This window comes from Triticum aestivum, chromosome 4A (assembly GCF_018294505.1).
Source record: "Triticum aestivum cultivar Chinese Spring chromosome 4A, IWGSC CS RefSeq v2.1, whole genome shotgun sequence".
NCBI lineage: Eukaryota > Viridiplantae > Streptophyta > Magnoliopsida > Poales > Poaceae > Triticum > Triticum aestivum.
Window position 1 is genome coordinate 669,936,065 of NC_057803.1, and position 19,256 is coordinate 669,955,320.

At 48.4% G+C, this 19,256-nt stretch overlaps 1 protein-coding gene across 1 annotated transcript in view; it reads left to right on the forward strand.

Moving 5' to 3' along the window:
- Positions 1-2,433: 2,433 nt before the first annotated feature.
- LOC123084237 (uncharacterized) overlaps positions 2,434-19,256 on the forward strand; it is a gene marked incomplete at its 3' end in the record, with an annotated part of 103,000 nt that continues 86,177 nt past the window's right edge. Inside the window, 3 exon segments of the mRNA XM_044505946.1 lie at positions 2,434-2,612; positions 3,421-3,792; positions 4,032-4,071. Of these exon segments, the coding sequence (XP_044361881.1) occupies positions 2,434-2,612; positions 3,421-3,792; positions 4,032-4,071 (591 nt within the window).

Here is a 19,256-nt window from a genome sequence, read left to right on the forward strand (position 1 = left end):
GCCATTAGTAGCACGCCATTAGAATTTTTTACTAATGGCGCACCACTGGTGCGCCATTAGTATCTGGTATACTAATGGCGCACCTGGCAGTGCGCCATTAGTGTGTAACTCCATGCGCCATTAGTATGCCTCCCGGGGGGCCATATGTAACCATGTGCTTTGTCACACTAATGGCGCACTCTGCCTTGATGCGCCATTAGTATCCTTTGGCATACTAATGGCGCACTCTGCCTTGATGCGCCATTAGTATGAATATTTGGTTTTTTTTTGCTTTTCTGATTTTTGCACAGGTTACAAAATATATTATTGGACAGAATATAGACAGCAGCACACAGCAACATCAGATTCATCGAATACAATAGAAGATTAGTCTCCGAATACAATTCATCATATTAGTCTCCGAATTCAAAAGACCAAACAAAGATAGTACAAGTCTCAAGACCGCGAGTATCGAGTTTGTCTTCACATTACAAGTCGCCATCGATCATCTAAACTACCATCACATAAAAGAGAGTTGTGGTCATCACGATGAGCATCATCGTGATCAAACTGGTCCTCATCCGGTTCCTCCAACGCTCCCTCCTCTCTCCCGCTAGATAGCGGGCATATCTAGATTCGGCCTCCGCCCTAGTGGTGTACCCTTTGTAACTTTTACCGCTAAAACAGTGAACCTGTCTCCGACACTCCTCCCAGTCGTAGTAGACTCCGGGAACCTTACCCTTGTACTTGAGTGAATTCCTCCTTGACGGTGCGGAGCGCATTCGGACGCCGGTCATTCCTTCGCTTCTTCGATTGGCTGCCGTCTGTGTGTGCGCCGCCATCATCAGTGGTGGCATCCTCGGCGGTACCATCAGTGGTGTCATCCCCGACGCCACTAGGGGTTGTGTAATCAGGATCGGTGTCTTCCGTGGCGTCCTCATAGCGGTGAGGTTGTTCCTCCATCTCCTGGGACAGCTCCCAGAATTGCTTGCTGCCCGAACCACCGATGCATTGGGTTTATCATCTAGGGTTTATCGATGCTAAGGAGAATTCTAAGTTGGGCCTAATCACTTGGCTCTATTGCCACCTATGGTTTAATGCAGCAAGAATGGCGGGGCAGTTGATCCTACTTAACTAAGTACTAAGCTACCCCGGCCCATGCATTAGTCGCAAGTACCCCATATGTCCTATTTTTAGCAAAGTCATGCTAAAATTCACGGAAAATTTCAGCATGACCTTTGCTGAAAATAGGACATATGGAGTACCCAAATTTGCCGGAACGGAAGTTAATCAACATTCCGACAAACTCAAGGGCCTCTCGGGGTACCTGCAAATTCATCACGACACGATGGTCGGAGACATGACCTTTGCAAAATGGTCGGAGACACAATGGTCTTTCTCAATGTGATCAATTGATGGATCAACACATAAAACATGTCCAATAAGTATGATTATAGAGTCAACATCAGTATGAATATATATAAAGTTTTTCTTCATCAGCCAGGCCCATGCAAGTAACTGCATCCAGCAACTATTTCTGCTACTCTGTAACTAACTACACTCTGTATTTATAGATTCATTTCAGATGAGATCAGATTGAGCTCCAACTGTAGCTGTAGCTGAGGGATCCATGAGCCATCATGCCAGCCAGCCAGGAAATAAACTTTACTTTCCAAAGGAAATAAAAATACAATGCATACATACATACATACTTAAGTAGGTAGATAGATAGATAGATAGATAGATAGATAGATGAGCATGTTCAGTTTACAAGAATGAATATAAACAAGCAAAGAATGCATGCAAGTTTAAAGTAAAACATTTCAGTTAATGCAAGTACTCCTCTTGCTCTCTACTTTCTCTCTTCTCTTCTTCAGTTAATTAACTGAATTTTACTGATGTTGTTGTTAACTGAATTTTAATCAGCTACTGAAGAACACCTTCAGTTTTATCAGATATAGGTGTAGTTTTCAGAAACAGGAGGGCCCACGTCTCCCCTCCTGGACGTTTCAGAAACAGGAGGGCCCACGTCTCGCCTCCAGAGTTTTCGAGGGCCCACGTCTCCCCTCCAAAGGGAAGGACGTTTGAGTTTTCGAGGCAACTCCCCACGTCTCCCCTCCACTGGCAACTCCCCACGACACAGAGGGGGTTTTCTTCCCATGTCGAGGTAACTCCCCTCCTATTCCATTGCCGCTCCATCTTCCTCCCTCTGCCTCCCTCCTCATTCCATTGTCGCTCCATCTTCCTCCCTCTACCTCCCTCTGCCTCCAGCATCAAGCAACTCCCCTCTGCCTCCACCATCGCTGGCCAGGAGGGCAATGGCGGAGGAATCGTGGAGCAACTCCCCTTCGTCTGCCAAGAGAATGGCGGAGGCATCATGGAGCAACTTCCCTCCGTCTGCCAAGCATCACCGTGGTAAGGCATCTGGCAAGGAGCCGCTGGTGGTCGACGACGATGTTCCGGTCCCTGGGGCAGAAGCGGGACTACACCGTGCCGCTCAAGGTTGATATCCACCTGAAGGAGCCGCTGGATGTCGTATGCACCAGCAAACCAGACGAAGCCGGCAAGATGATCCGCAAGATGAGGAGGAGGCTCGGCGGCATTCTTTCTCGGAATATCGGCGTTGATGTCGAGTATACCAGGGAAGACAAACCTCCGCAAATTGTTGTAGTTCTGCAGTTATGCATGGAGGATCTCGTCCTGGTATACCACATCACCGCGGCAACCAAATGGTAAAAACATCCAGTTCTGAAGTTTCTGTCTAATTAGTAGTTTCTGAAGTAGATGCAATAGTTATGAAGTTCTGAAGTAGATGCACTACTAGTTCTGAAGTTCTGAAGTTTCTGAAGTTCTGAAGTTTCGTTTTAATTAGTAGTTTCTGAAGTTTTTGAAGTTTCTGAAGTTTCTGAACTAGATGCAATAGTTCTGAAGTTCTGAAGTAGATGCAATACTAGTTCTGAAGTTATGAAGTTTCTGAAGTTCTGAAGTTTCGTTTTAATTAGTAGTTTCTGAAGTTTTTGAAGTTTCTGAAGTTTCTGAAGTAGATGAATAGTTCTGAAGTTCTGAAGTAGATGCAATACTAGTTCTGAAGTTATGAAGTTTCTGCCTAATTAGTAGTTTTTTGGTGATCATACAGAATGTTGTCTACAAGTTTTTGTGATCATTTAGTAGCTGTTATGAATGTTGTCTTGTAATGCAAAAGATTGCAAAAAAATACATCATTGAGATGTTATGCTTGCTGTTTTGATCATACAGAATGTTGTCTTGTAGTTGTTGTGATCATTTAGTAGTTGTTGTGATCATACTGTTTTAACTGAATTTTGGTCAGAACTGAAGATGCTATTTTAACTGAATTTTGCTTCAACTGAACCCATTTTAATTATGTAGTTTCTGAAGTTTTTGAAGTAGATGAATTTGATGCACCAGATTAATTTGATGCAGGCCCAAGGAACTCCGCCTGCTCCTGCAGGAGAAGAGGCTGTACACCTTTGTTGGCTTCTGCATTAGAGGCGACAAGGAGAAGCTGAAGTTGTCTGGTTTGGAGATCAACCTCGACAAGTACGTCAACTTGCAGCGCAAATGGAGAGTTCCAAACAATGGAAAGAAGTGGCAGTCTTTGGCTGAGTTTGCAGCCAGCCTCATCCACCCATCCTACTCAAAAATGAAGCGGAAGATCGATAGGAATTCGGACCACCTACTATGGGGGGGCAGCCCACTGCCAAACAAGCTCATCGAGTACGCCGCAAAAGATGCGTACGTCACCTACGAGGCATGGAAGAAAATCGAAATCACCAAAGAAGGTTTGGAGCTCTGGCAAGAGGCGGAGGATCATTGGGATGACCCCTACTACTGGGGATATTGAGTTGTTTGTGGTATTGGGATGACCCCTACTACTGTGTCTCAGTTTGTAGTTATGTGGTTGAACAAGTTTGCTTTTGTTATGTTGAACAAGTTTGCTTTTGTAATGATGAACAAGTTTGCTTTGGTTGTCAGTTGACATCATCTCATCACTGAGCATGGTTTAGTTTTACCTTTATCTATTTATTATTTAGGCAGAGCTATTCAGGCATGGAAGATATAATCATCCTTATGGTGAGGATCGCAATGTTTTTAGCTTCCAAGTTTCTAATGACACATGATCTTTCCAACCACATAACTTAACTGCAAACATTTCCCCTATAAATTGTAGTTACACATTCCAACCAATACCTGTAGGTTGTAATTTCATACTGAATGACCATCAATGACTAAGTGAAGCAAATAATTGCTATGCATTTCTTGGCACGCGAGAAGGAAGAGGGGAGAGGAGGCGGAGCTCACCGGGGAGGCGCAAGGAGGCCCTGCGACAACTTAGTAGCAACAGAGGTGGCCGAAGTTGAGGAAGACAGCGGCGACCCGAGGAAGAAGAGGTGGAGGGGGTGGAGGGGTCGAGCGCCGTCGCGCCTTGGTTTCGCATCTCGCCGGCCCTGTGTTGAAGCAGATTCTGCCCGCCGCCTTGCCTGTCGCCTCGCACGGTGGAGCTCGAGGGCTGGGAAGGCGAGGGAGGGGGTGGGTGGGTGCGGTGAAGGCGAGGGAGGGGTGGATTGGGAGCGGACGGCGATGGGGGGCAGGGCAGGGGCTGACTGGGGGCTGGCACATCACTTGCACACGGGTCCGTCCCTGCAGCACCGACAAATCTGAACAGTCAAGCTCTGGCTCGCGGCAGCTCTGCGCGCGTCACCTCACCAGGCCCTTAGTGCCCTCACCCTCTCTCTCTCGGAGCAGCCATGCTCGGCCAGCGATCATAATGGCAAACCATGCCTTTCTCATGCTGGTTGCAGGAACCTCCCGAGGACTACAGAAGGCGGCACCACGAGCTCCCTCTCTTTCCCATGCGATCCACTTGCGCGTTAAAAGGGGGGCTCCTGAGCATCGCGACTCAGGAGCTCTTACTGGCTCTCCAGCCCTCACCCCCTGGCCTTGTCCATGGCATCGCGACCTGGCATACCAGCAGCACCTGAGCTCGCTCGAGGGCCGGGACCTGAGGACGTAGAGCACAAAGGAGAGTGCAGGAAAGAAGAGGGAAGGCTCGCACGGGGCCAACCTAGCTATGCTACAGCTGCCAATGCTCAAGTACAGTGCAACACGAGGGAACGACTCCGTACTACCAAGATAAGTTTCACGCCTGGAACAGCTGATCACTACAGCGCAGAATTCTCATTTGGTGCGACCCTGTAACGGCAACGTTGCTTTCCTTTCTCACTGCTCGGCGACTGCTTGCACGCTAAAGGGGACCTCCCGAGCATCGTGACTCGGGGCTCTTACTGGACCTCGGGCCGCTCACCTCCTAGCCTTGACCACGGCATCGCGACCTGGCATACCAGCGACGGCTGTAGCCTGCCTGGGGACCAGGACCTATCAGCGTAGAGCACCAAGTCGTCGCGAGGTTAGAAAGGGGGAACCAAGCCGAGACAGGACAAACGCTCAAACGATTTCATAATAAGGATAACATCAATAAAAGACATATCGGACCTTTTACACGCCCTGCGGGGGTATTGCTTGATTCCTCGCAGGGGACAAAAGAAGAGAACTTCGAGGAACCCTAGATATGGACGCCTTCATGGCCGACGCCATCATCAACAGTGGGCCATGGAGAACCGGCGCCAACCCCATCCAGATCAGTGGCGGCGACGGCCCGACGCTGCCGCCTTGCTCCGTGCGCGGTATGAGCTCGGGGGAGCGTAGCCATCGTTGCTCGTCCCTGGAGTCTCGTAGAGCTTGGGAGAGTTGTTGGGCTCCCGAGTGTCGCTGCTGCTGCCAGGGGAGTTGCTGGAAGAGCGGATGGCAGGTCCAGCCCGTGCCGCGTCGACACCCTGGCTGCCTCCTCCTTGGCAGCACTCCAAGTGGTGGCCCTCCGTGTTGAAGACCTTCAAGAACAACGTGGAAGCGCCATCATAATCGAAATGAATCACGAGGGCGCCCTTTGTTCAGCAGACCCGGACAACCTCGCCCCAGCCTCGGGTCATGAAGACCTTGCCTGAAGAGACGACTTCAACCTCCGCTTCAGTCGCCGGAGTGCCGCAGTCGGCGTGCTGCAGCCAAAGCTCGAGAGGCCCCCTCGGCGGCATCTCGATGGAGAAGAATGAAGGGAAGCAAATCCAGGTGCTTGGAGGCATCGCCGCATGAAGCACAAGCTCGCAAGAGGAGTCCACGGCGTGGACTCCAGGGGCGACAGCGCGCGCCACCATGGTGCACCGACTGTCGGTGTCAAAATCGGCGGATCTCGGGTAGGGGGTCCCGAACTGTGTGTCTAGGCGGATGTTAACAGGAGACAAGGGACACAATGTTTTTACCCAGGTTCGGGCCCTCTCGATGGAGGTAAAACCCTACTCCTGCTTGATTAATACTGATGATATGGGTAGTACAAGAGTTGACCTACCACGAGATCAGAGAGGATAAACCCTAGAAGCTAGCCTATGGTATGATTGTTGTTTATGTCTATCGACTAGCCTAGCCTCGGTTTATATAATGCACCAGAGGCCTAGGATAACAAGAGTCCTAACCGAATACGCCGGTGGGGGAGGAGTCCTTGTCTTGATCGCCAAGTCTTGCGAAATCTTCCTTGTATGCGGTAGCTGTCCGGACTGGCCCATGAGTATACGGCCATGGGGGTCCTCGGCCCAATCTAATAGATCGGGAGATGACGTGGTGAGTACCCCCTAGTCCAGGACACCGTCAGTAGCCCCCTGAACCGGTCTTAAAGTTTAGGGACGCTCCTTGATTCTTCCAAACCGTTCTTCATCTTCAGTGGTCGGTCTTGAAAACTGGTTCAAAACATCTTCTCATCTTCGAACTTGAGGATCGCCGAAATGCATTCGACGAGTTTACACGTCGGGTATTCGAGGAGCCCCTTTAAGTTTCTGGCCTTTATCAATGCCTTGTTATTTTTATGCCACACCTCGGGTTTGAAGTTGTTCCCGGGCGGCAGTGTCCTCTTGCATCCGAGCTCCAACGCCAGATTGCGTTCGAGGTATCTTTTGCAGCCAAGCACCAATGTCGGACTGCTTCCGAGCTCCAACGCCGGAATGAATCCAAGCTCTAACGCCGGACTGTGTCCGAGCTCCAACGCCGGACTATATCCGAGATGTCATAGATCATCTGGGTTCAAAAAAGTTGAAGGAGTTTAGCCGAGCTTAATGCCGGGAATGCCCTTTAAGGAGCCAGCCACTTGCTTCCGAGCTATATGTTGAACTGCTTCCGAGGTGGTTAAGCACCTCGGCCATGGGCTGATTTTTGGTCAATGTTTTTTATTGATGCAATTTATTCTCTAATGAGATACATAGCCAGTAGCCCTCAAGGTGTGTATCGGTCTAAAACCCGAGATGCACCTGAAGGATGACATAAGACCGCTGATCCCAGTAACTGCTGAGACTCAGGTTGATTTGCAAAATCAGCCTGAGGATCAAGTCCTAGCTCGGCAGAATACTTCGGGACACAAAAAGCGGCGTGCTCAGTCCTCGAGACTCAGGTTGGGTGTGGCCGACCAACCTGAGGATCAAAATCGCCTCGAAAACTGTATTGCACTTAAAATTTTCTGCATAGAACAGGCAATGCAGTAGCCCCCGAGACACTGGTCGGGTGGCAACACCAGATCAGGGGATCGATGTGCCCCTTTAATATTTGTAAATAATAAGCCCGAAGCCCAGTAGCCCCCGAGCCTTAATGCGGGCACGGGTGGCCGAATTAAGGATCGATATCCATAGTAAAATCACAAATTATGTGTAATGAATCTATGTATCCAAGTACTTTACGTCATTAATGCTCGGATCCGCATTGTACAAAACTTTGTTGACGGACCATCGGCTTCCACCTCCTCGGCCAATAGCCGAGGAGTGTTTGTCCTACTTTATAAAGCCTTTATGAGGGCAAAGATTTTCAACAAACAAGGCAATCTGGCCATACGGTTTTATAAACAAAGGTACACAGAGAGAGATGTTATATTACTGTTTAATAGAAGAAATGTCTTCCAAAGAAAATAGTCCCGCTATCGGTTCCTTTCTTTGGGTTGTCATGCTAAGCATGATCATGAAACCTCAGCTCTAATGTAAGAGCAAAATATCGAGGATTTAGTTTGGGAGGCGAGTTAATAGCCCCCGGTAGTGTTCGGCAACAGTCAAGGTCAAGCCGTAAACACTTCGGCCACTGTTATGAATGGCTCGTCGTTTAACACCGTCATCGGAGCGCTGACCAGTTTACGGTTATTGTGACAGTCAGTTTTTGGCTTTCTCCACTGAGGTGCTTAACCATGTGAGCTGGAAGCACAATCGCAGTGGTTCTCCCTTCGCACACCTAGCCGAACAAAGCGGAACGTAGGAGACAAGCGCAGGAGCCGGGCAACCCAACTATTGACCGAAGACACAATTCGAAACCGATGCATATATAGCAATATCCGAGAATGTTTTTGCCGAATCTCTAAAGGTGTCCGGCGTTGCACTGTGAGACTTGTGTTGAAAACACAAAAATAGTTTAAAAGTGACATGGGCTCGAAAAGCCAAAAAACTTATTGAAATGGTTAATGTCCGAACTAGATCAAGTGTTCGGTGCCAATCCGAAAAATGGACTTTAGAAAAAAAAGGTGCTTCTGTTGTGCTTTAACATGACACATCCTATCTCAAAACTTCAAGCGGGTCAGCCTACGGCTTCAACCTCCTATCCCGAAGGCGGAGTACTTCTTACTAGGCCAGTTTAGCAAACTAAACTCTAGCGGCTTTGAGAGAGAAATTAGGCTCCCCGGCTTGTGACCGCACATTTGTGTCGAAAAAAGGAGTGATAAATAATAATAATAACTTTGCAATGACTAAGAAGAAAAACACTTATTATAAAACGGCGCAAATAAACATAAGAGCCCCCAAGTGACTTGGGTAAAAGAATGATTGGATGTACCGAAGTACTTATATCATATCTATGTTCAACCGAACTTTAAACGCGTCTTAACCGACCGTCGGCTTCTCCCTCTTCAGTCAAGGACCGAAAAGTGTTATGTACTCCATCTGTCGAGAATACCGATGGTGTTTCCAATAACCAGGCAATCAGGCCATAAGGCTGTAATAGACAAAGCGTGCTCGGGGAACTTATGCTATATTACTGCGAAGGGTAAGAAGCATCTTCGAAGAAAATAGTACCCCCACCGGTACCTTTCTTCGGGGCTCATTGTTATTATGAGACTTGTGCAATAGATTTTTTGTACTCATGAGTTCCGTTGTGTGCCGACCATGATTGAAAACAATAAGAGCGCTAGCTTTCGGCTTCACCCAGTCTGAGGTCCGGCTCGGGTGACCCGATCGTGACAATCGCAGAGGTGCTCCCTTTACTCCCTAGCCGAACAATCGGGAACGTAGGGGTAAGCATAGGAGCCAGGCAACCTAGCTTGCAAATCGCTTAAGTCAATATGGTGCATATTGTGGTGTAATACACGAACAAGGAACGAAGCCGTACAAGTATAATCAGATGCAAGAGGAAAAAGCTTCATGAAGGAAGCCCCCAAGTAAACGGGGTATTTGAATTTGCGCGTCACAAACAAAGTTTGGACAAGGAAATTTTTACGAGCAACTTTTTTCCAAAAAAGTATAATGCTTGGTCGAGCCGAACACAAGTTAAAAATTAAAGCTTTGAGCATGAAAGTGACTTAGCTGGTTAATGTGTTCGGTATTGATGACGTGGCCCGAGCTTGATACGGGACAAGGTTCCATCCCCCAAGCCGGTCCCGAGGTGGCGGAGCAAAGAACTCGACACTCCGAAGTGGTGACATAGAATAGGCAATGCAGGACGGCAGGGTGATGCTGAAGTCCCCGGCATGGGGTAATGAAGTGTTGACGAAGCCCCCCGTCCAACCGAGGTGACGCCAAAGAATATAGTCCGGCTGGATCATTTTCCTGTGCACAAAAAATAGTGCAAACCGGAGATAATAGTAATAATAATAATAAAAATCGTTGCATAACAAATAATTTATGCAAAGTGAGTAATAAAAGAAATATGGCCTGGCGCCGAAGTCAAAGTCGATGCAGGGCGGCGGCATGATGCGGTAAAGGCATGGCAAGGCCTGAATTCACAGGTCGGTTCGAGTTCCGGATGCGGCGTTCGCCGGACTATGTACGAAAACTGAGCGAACCACCACGCGACCGTCGTTAATGCGGCCACCATTTGATAGACTTGCGTACATATGATGGACAAACTAGAGTAATAATTCGTTGGGAAAAATGAACCCAAACAAGCAAAAAAATTACTAGGGTTAATAGCACCTGGCTTATTTGTTGTAGCAATCCGAAGAAAGGTGATTCCCAAAATTGGGACTCGATCCGCACACCTATCATCTGATGGGCGATAAAGCAACGGCATGGCGATGCTGGCAAAGGTTGGCTCGATGAGGCAAGGCCCTCGGTCCAGCTAACGTGACGGAGCTGGTCGGCCAGCGACGCCGAAGTCTCCGGAGTAGGTTGAAGAAGAAATGATGAAGCCCCCAGTCTAGCTAACGTGGTGAAGCCTCGGTGCCAGCCGATGAGTCGAAGTAGGTCAGCGTGATGGACACCAGCTTGAAGAAGCAACAGTGCGGCCCTGCCGATGCAGGTCATGACATGGTTGATGCCGGCTTGATGAAGCGACCGTGCGGCGATGCAGGTGTGCCCGCTCCGTGTAATTCGTGGGGCGGCGATGTTGGTGATGATTTATCCTTCACAATGCCGGACTCTTGTTCGGCTTGCCGAGATGATGATTCGAAGAAGTTGAGCGCGGCTCAACAAAGTGACGACGTGTCTAGCGCAGGTCGGCGGCCGTAGAGCAATATTGCCGGACTGGTTTGACACCAGCATGATGTTGAAGATCATGTTCAAAAGATTTTGAGGTTAACGGGATGTGTTCGGGAACCAAAACACGATACCCCATACAAAACTTCCTTCAAAAAGGATGTCCGAATTCCCATTCATAAAAAAGACGAACTCGGGTCGAATTCATTTTCGCGCAGAAAACAGATCCGAAAAGTGATGCACTAATCGGAAGGTTCCCAGAGTTTGGACGGTCGGATCGAGCTGAAATTTTGGGAGGTGGTAGATATTGGAATTCCGCAGCCGATCAACAGTTGGATCTTCCAAAGGACGTCCGAGCTAGAATCTGGACACCACGCCCTAAACTCGTCCAGATCCTCGTTCAGATTTGACAAGGCTCCGGTATGTCGCGGATTGCCAGAGATTCCTCCATCGGAACTCGACGAAATTTTCCTGGGTTGTTGTAGATTCGGTTCTGCACTATTCCACCGAAGCAATCGTCGAACGGACGCTCGAGGAGGCGGTGATGGCGGACACAAGTTTGCTGTCCAGAAAAACAGCACGGTCGCCCGAGGGCAATGTTGACGTTGAGCCCCCGGGCTCCCTGGATGATTCCTCCATGATCTTGATAGAGATCGGAGCTCATGTTGATGAAGGCCCTCGTCCGAACATGACGATCAGAGGTAGGGCGCAGTCCTCGGTCGAACCAAGGTGACCAGTCGAGCTGGTGACGAAGATGCCAAAGTCGCAGTTGATTTGCAGGCGAGCCATCGACCTTTTCCCGAACACACAACGGAACTCTCGATGAAAGCACCAATGTGGGTGTCAAAACCGGCGGATCTCGGGTAGGGGGTCCCGAACTATGCGTCTAGGCGGATGGTAACAGGAGACAAGGGACACGATGTTTTTACCCAGGTTCGGGCCCTCTCGATGGAGGTAAAACCCTACTCCTGCTTGATTAATATTGATGATATGAGTAGTACAAGAGTTGATCTACCACGAGATCAGAGAGGCTAAACCCTAGAAGCTAGCCTATGGTATGATTGTTGTTTATGTCTATCGACTAGCCTGGCCTCGGTTTATATAATGCACCAGAGGCCTAGGATAACAAGAGTCCTAGCCGAATACGCCGGTGGGGGAAGAGTCCTTGTCTTGATCGCCAAGTCTTGCGGAATCTTCCTTGTATGCGGTAACTGTCCGGACTGGCCCATGAGTATACGGCCATGGGGGTCATCGGCCCAACCTAACAGATCGAGAGATGACGTGGTGAGTACCCCCTAGTCCAGGACACTGTCACCGACCATGGTTGCAGCGCTGGCGGCACCGTTCGCCGCCTCTCTCCCCTGAGCCCCCAGCTTGGGCGTGCAAGGGTAGTGGGTACCCAGGAGGCGGCCACTCATACCAAGGCCTCGTCATCTCCAACAACGTGACCCCATCGCGGATATGGACCGACCTCTTCTTCGGTGGAAGCGGATCAGGCCCCTCCCGGGGGGTCTTTCCCTTCTCCTGGGACGAGAATCTGCGGATCGGTGCCATTGGTATCGAAATTGGAGGCGGAGCAAGGAAGAAGAAGCGAGTGGAATGGGAAGAGATGGGCGACGAGGGCTTGCGCCCCTCCTTGTTTATATCCCAAAGGAGGCCGACCGTCGACCTCCACGATCGCAGGTAATGATAACCTTTTTTGCATGCAGTAAGGACTCGTCAAGTCGTGTAGTTGCCGAAGTGACATGGGGAAGCGGAGACGCCCACGTCTAATCAGTCGCCACACGTCAACCAAGGCCGCAGGCTTTGGGGGCCCGCGGCGCTCCTTACTTACCCCTTGACTTTGCCGCCAAGCCAAGTCCGAGTCCGCCTTGGGCCCGGGGGCTACTGTTGGTGTTCTGGGAATGGGGGTCCCCAGACTTGCCTGCCTGCGGCCCGCGACGTGGCTCCACCAGTGGACCAGTGCGGCCCAACTTCATCAGCAAAGCATTCAAGACCCTCGCGAGGGGCCAAGCCTCGCGGGGCGGACGATGCAAGGCCTCCTCAGGAGCGGCCTCGTCAGGCAGGCTCACGAGGGAGGCAAAGACATCAGGGCAAAGGGGTACCTCGCAAGGTTCCCATGACGCAAGCCATAACAACCAAGGCCAGGTGGGCGCCAGGCGGGCGCCAGCGCGCGCAGTGTGCTAGTTTCCCCTTTGGTGCTAAGGGGGCAAGCGCATGCGCGGAGTACCAAGGCATCAGGCAAAGGTTTCCATATCGGTGCAACAAGACCAAGACTAGCAGGATGGCAAGATGGAGGTCACTGCGGAGCCCAAGACGGCGTCATCACCAAAGCCTTTGGCAGGGGAAGGCCACCTTTAGTCAGGATAGCCTGTACTAGTTGTCCCCTTTCAAAATGTCCGTTGTTGGATCCCTTCCCACTCAATATTTGGGAAGAGGACCAGGGCCTCTATAAATAGTAATAGCCACCACCATAGAAGGGATCGACCAATTAAACCCTGAGCAGAACCAACCACAACACACAAGAACACCTCGCCTCAGGAAGCTGTTCTTCCCCTTGTGCTGTTCATCATCAGCCCAAGAGGCAATCCACCACACCACACACTGGAGTAGGGTATTACACCACAATGGTGGCCTTAACCAGTATAAACCTCGTGTCTCTTGTGCTGAGATTTCGTTTAGTTAAGCCTAGGGATCACGACGAGGCAGAGAGAGCGAGATTCGATAGGGGGAAATCTTCGTGCGCACCCAAGTGTTCGAACCTTAAGGGTTTTGCCAAAACCCGATATCTGACAGGCGTACCGCAAAACGGAGGAAACGGACTTGTGTTGGAGCGATACGGTCGAAATGGGGTTCCTGTTCATCAGGAGGGGTGTGGCGTACCGCAAAACGGGACTCCACGGGATACTGTTCATGTCCACCATCGACCTCCTCCATCCTCCATGGGCTACTGTTCATCCACCGTGGACCTCCTCCCACCTCCACATGCCACTATTCATCCACGGGCTCCTGTTCATCCAGCCTCCACCGCGCACTACTCCACCATCTACTGTTCAACCAGCCCTCTCCACGGGCTCCTTTCCAACCACCCCTCCATGGGCTACTATTCAACCAGCTCTCACCGGCTACTGTTCAACCAACCCTCCACCGGCTACTGTTCAACCTTCCCTCCACGGGGTCCTATTCATCCATCCCTCCACGGGGTCCTGTTCATCCACGCCCAACCGGCTCGATTGATCGAGGTCCTGTTCATCTAGCGGCAACACCACGGGATCCTGTTCATCCAACCCCCAACGGGGACTGTTCATCCAACCCCCCAGCAACGCTCACTGTTCATCCAGAGGCAACATCGATCGACTTCAGTTAGCAGCAGTAGTGAAGGAATCGCTCAATCGCTCGGGTTCAGTAACGCGTAGCCTGCAGTGCAATCGCTCGGTTCAGTTAGGCGACGCCTCGCTCGGTTTCAGTTAGAGCCCAACGCCTCGCACCCACGCGCGTATGGTACGAGAGAAACGAGCATCGCTCGGCCCCCGACCACCCACCGTAACCGGGAACTCCCTGATATTTTCCTCGCCCTCGCTTCTACCACGGTTTATTCCGTCATGGACGGCCCAAAGAATGTCATGCAGATGCGTCTCCGGCCCGCCCAGGACGAAAAGCCCATTTTCTGTCATGATTTTTTGTCAAAGAAGTAGGAGCCCACCACATCTATGATGATACCAGATTTTGTCACAATTATCATCATAGAAGTGTCATAAGTATGACAGAAAAAAAATCATTCGGCGCAAAATGTCACGGATGTGTCTTTTTTTGTAGTGTCACCAAGAAGACTCCGACCAAAGGGTTTGTGGCACAAGAAGAATACAATGAGGATGATGATGATGATGATGATGAAGATAGTGAAGCCATGGCCATGGCCTCCGTTGCCATTGCCACAACTCCACGGGTGTCTCTCTTCGATTCACCCAATGAGAACATCACCGCCAAGTGCCTCATGGCCAAAGCCACCAACAAGGTAACCCCCAACATCAAAATTACCATCATTACTAATCCTTCCTTGACGGATTGCATTGATGAAAGTGAGGGGTCTAATGAGGAAGTAAATTAATTTGAGTCTTTTATGAGTAAGCTCAAGGGCAAATCCAAGAAGCACTTCGTTGCTCTCTTGGAACAACTTGGTGAAGCCAATGACATGATCGAGGCTCATGAAGAAACCATCTCTAAGATGGAAGGTCATAGTCATGACTATGCCAATGAGATATCGGATTTCTCCAATGCTCTTGAGGAAGAGCATGTTCATCGTTTGACTCTTGACACTACAAAAAAATACACTTCCGTGATGATACGTGTTTGTCACAGTAGGTCGCGTTTTTTGTCATGCATGTACATCCATGACAAATTTATGACAGAATCAAGATAGTCATACCGGTGCTGCCATAGAAGTGTTCCATGACATTACCAAAATTATCATCACGGAAGTGTCCACTTCCATGATAATAAATCGCGCGTCACGGAAGTGCTTTCGTCAAGGGTGACCGACACGTGGCATCCACCGTAACGGAATGTCGAAGCTATCGGGTCGGTTTTGGATCCGATAACCCGTTAACAGCCCCGACCAATGGGGATTTTCCACGTGTAAAATCATCATTGGTTGGAGGAAACATGTGTCAGCTCATCATTGGAACAGATGTCATCCACTCATTGGACAGAAGGCGCCTATGATACATCGACACGTGGCACGGCCCAACAAGTTTAAATGGGCCGGCCCAACTAAAGGCCCACAAGATTTTGCGGCTCTTAATGGGCTGGCCCAGTTAAAGGCCCGCGAGATTTTGCGGACTATAATGGGCTGGCCCAGCTAAAGGCCCACAAGATTTCGCGGGCCATAATAGGCCGGCACACGTAAAGTTTCACAAGATTTTTGTGTGCCATAATGGGCCGGCCCAGGTAAAGGCCCATAAAATTCTTGCGGATCATAATGGGTCGGCCCAGCTAATGGCCCACAAGATTGCGCCGACATTAATGGGCCGGCCCAGCTGTAGGCCCACAAGATTTTGAGGACCCTAGTAGTCCGGCCCATTAACTGGCTGCCATGTTTTGGGCCAAATGTCGGCCCATAATTGATCCGTTCCATTAATGGCCAGCCACGTTACGGGCCTAATAATGGCCCATATAAGATCCGGCCCGTTAAAAGCCTCCCACTTTCTGGGCCAAATCACGGCCCAGATCAGGTCCGGCCCTTTAAGAGGCTTTGCGCTCAATTATGGCCCATATCAGATTCGGCTCGTTGACTGGACACTATGCTTTTGGGCCCACTTGCTAAAGGCCCATTTAGTAATTCGGCCTGATATTAGTTTCGGCCTTTTAACGGCCCATTTAACATTTCGGCCCTATATTAATTTCGGCCTCTTAAAATCCCGTCATATAGTTGGGCCTAACTACGGCCCGATTTGCATCCGGCCTGCTCGCAGCAGATATCTGATTGGGCCAAACAAGGACCAAGACAACTTTGGCATGTTAAAAGCCCGTGAATTGATTCTCACAATCATGGGTCTGGGTCCATTTCGGGCTGCCGCCGGCCCGTGAGCTATTCGGCACATTGCAGGCCCAGCCTACTTCTCAGGCTCCTAAAAGCCCATTGAGTTTTCTTGCGAAAAGAGGGCCGAGGGTTACTCGACCTATTAAAGGCCCGAATCTACTAGTGGGCCAGTTTGATAGGGCCCATGATGCGGATCATACATCGTGATTGCATGACGGCCCGATTATGTACCGTAATTTTACGGTTTGGCCAGTTTACTGCGAAGACAGGACATATATACAGTAAAATAACTGCAGCATCGTGAATAAGAAAAAACCTAGACTATACAATAAAGAAATTACGGCATATTACATCCACTGGGCATCAAAGTTCGCCACTATGATAATAAAGCACAAGCAGACAGCAGATTCCATACACTGGGCATCAAAGATCGCCACCAGTGCAAATAAACACACCGACAAAATAATATACAAAACGGACAACACTTCAATAGAGCTCAAGAAAGGTTAGCCCTGCTGGGGAGCTGCAGCGCAAGCAGCTGAGCAAGCTGACGAGACTGCGCTTGTTTAACACTTAATCTTCCTCACTCTGAAAGATAAACAAGCAGACAGATGACAGGTTTCGCACATAAAAGTATCAGTGCTGACAATTCATCACATTTCTTACTGACGAATAAAGTGACACAGTTTAAAATTACATTAACACAATATGGTATTGTTCAGGTCAAGACATGGCAGTAAATGACATTGTGAAGGAGTTGGCAGCTTCACGACACCACTGGATTACAGATCAAGAACTCATAAGTATCAATGGTTAGTGTGTTGTCAATTTATCCCATTTCAGATTGGCAAATAAAGAGACGGTTTAAATAATAGTAGAATGATATGACATTGTTCATAGTTAAGACATTGCAGAATATGACATTGTGCTGTAGTGGGTAAGTTCACCACACCACTGGATTACGGATGAAGAACAGAAGCATACATGCAGTGCAAAAGAAGATCACTTGCTCTGAATAGTTTAATTTACATGGTATGAAGAAGGAACTTGGTTGTACAACTGAAAACTTAAATTGAGAAGGACAAACTTTTGTTTATGAACTACATAATAAACTTTAAACATGCAATTTGATGCAAACACCAAAAATAAATAGTTGTTGCAGTCATGCCTAACCAAATATACACAACAAAGTTTGAAGGATTGAGAAGGAAAAACTTACATTACTGGTGAAGACAGGCTCTATAAAGCCCTTGTCCATGCTGATGGGGGGGGCAATTCAAGAAGTTTAGCACAGAATCTTTATTGCCTTTATTCTACATTTTGTTAAGAGTAAATATAGATGTGATAATATACGAAAAAAATGGAGAATATTTAAGATAAGATGAAGAGTGATGCTACATAACCAAGTAGCTATAAATGTATGTGCAGCGATACAGGCAAAAGGCATAGCCAAGAGCAATGCACAACTAAACTTCTTCAGTTCCCACCTTATGGTAAGAGTAAATATAGATCTGATGTGTAGAAAATGGAGGGCAAAGGAAAATAAGCTGCAGAGTGATGGTACATGAACAACTACCTGTCAATATAAGTACACTGATAAAGGACAGCATGTACTTACAAGAACAATGTAGAGCTAAAAAAATTCATTGGCATTGTATATATTCTACACTAATTAACCATTCATACAGATCAGATAATTTGGAGCGAACAATAGATAAGCAAGCTATCATGCATACTACTGTCACATAATGAACCAGGTATGTATGCAAGTACAGTGATACAGGACAACAGGTACTAACAAGAGCAAAGTAGCAGGCAGCATATTTGCGATATCATGTCGTTCTTTTCAAACCGGAATTCTTCTTTGAGCTGATTTCCTGCAAAAAAGATCCATAAGGCACATGCAGAAAAGTAGAAGTTCAAATTGTCATGTGATTTCATAGACAGTACCTCATCCTGGGAACGAGACCAGTGCATAACAAGGTTTTTCCATTCAATGTCTTCTAAATTTAGCACAACAGACTTCACCGGAAATTCGTTTATAGACTTGCCATCAAAGTGTGATTTCCTCGGGTAACACTGATACTGCTGCAATGCTTCCTTGAAAAGCACAAGCAAGCTTTGCTCGTCATGACTATCCAGATTGACCCTCACCTAGTTACAACAATGTAATGTAAATCATTGATGTGTTCGATCAGCAGAAAACAGGAAAATAATAACCATGAATAATAGCACTTACACGTAAGTTGGACAGGAAGATGTGAAAATGGTGTTTGTCTTCACTATAATCTTCCCATGATGGGAATATATGCACGTAGTCTCTAACAACATTGAAAGCATTATCTTTTAAACTGGGAATAAATGGAATGGGGTTCCAATCTGCAGGAATTGGCCGTCTCTGCAATTGGGATAGGTCTTCGGTCGGTGGACTTGCTGTACTTTTTGCTGGAGTGGGATTTTTCTGTGGTACGGCTGGTGCTATGGCAAATGAAATCGGTATACCTTTTGCTGGAGTGCAGGTCCTGTGTGGTGGGGCTAGTGGTGTGGCCAGTGAAGTATGGGTACAGTTTGCTGGAGTCGGTCATATGTTTTGTGTCACTGGTTTTACAACAAATATAAGTGGGGCTCTGTCTGATTTCTCCGGCACCACCATGTTTTTCAATGACTTTGCTGGTGCTCCTTCAGGTTTGGCAATCACCCTCTTCCTTTTTGAAGTCTGATGCACAAGAACAGCATTTGAGTGGAAAAACATGGTATGACGACAGATGGAATATGTATTGATAATGGATGGGCATGGCATCTCGAGTTATATGATGAGTAAACTAAGCAGATGGTGGTGCAACAAAGTAGAAGAAATGCAAGACAACATATGCAAGATACGCGCAATCAATAAAACCTTGCCAAATTAGAACAGGCACCTTGATGGGTGAATAGGACAGGCCATCTGCCTTTGACTCCTC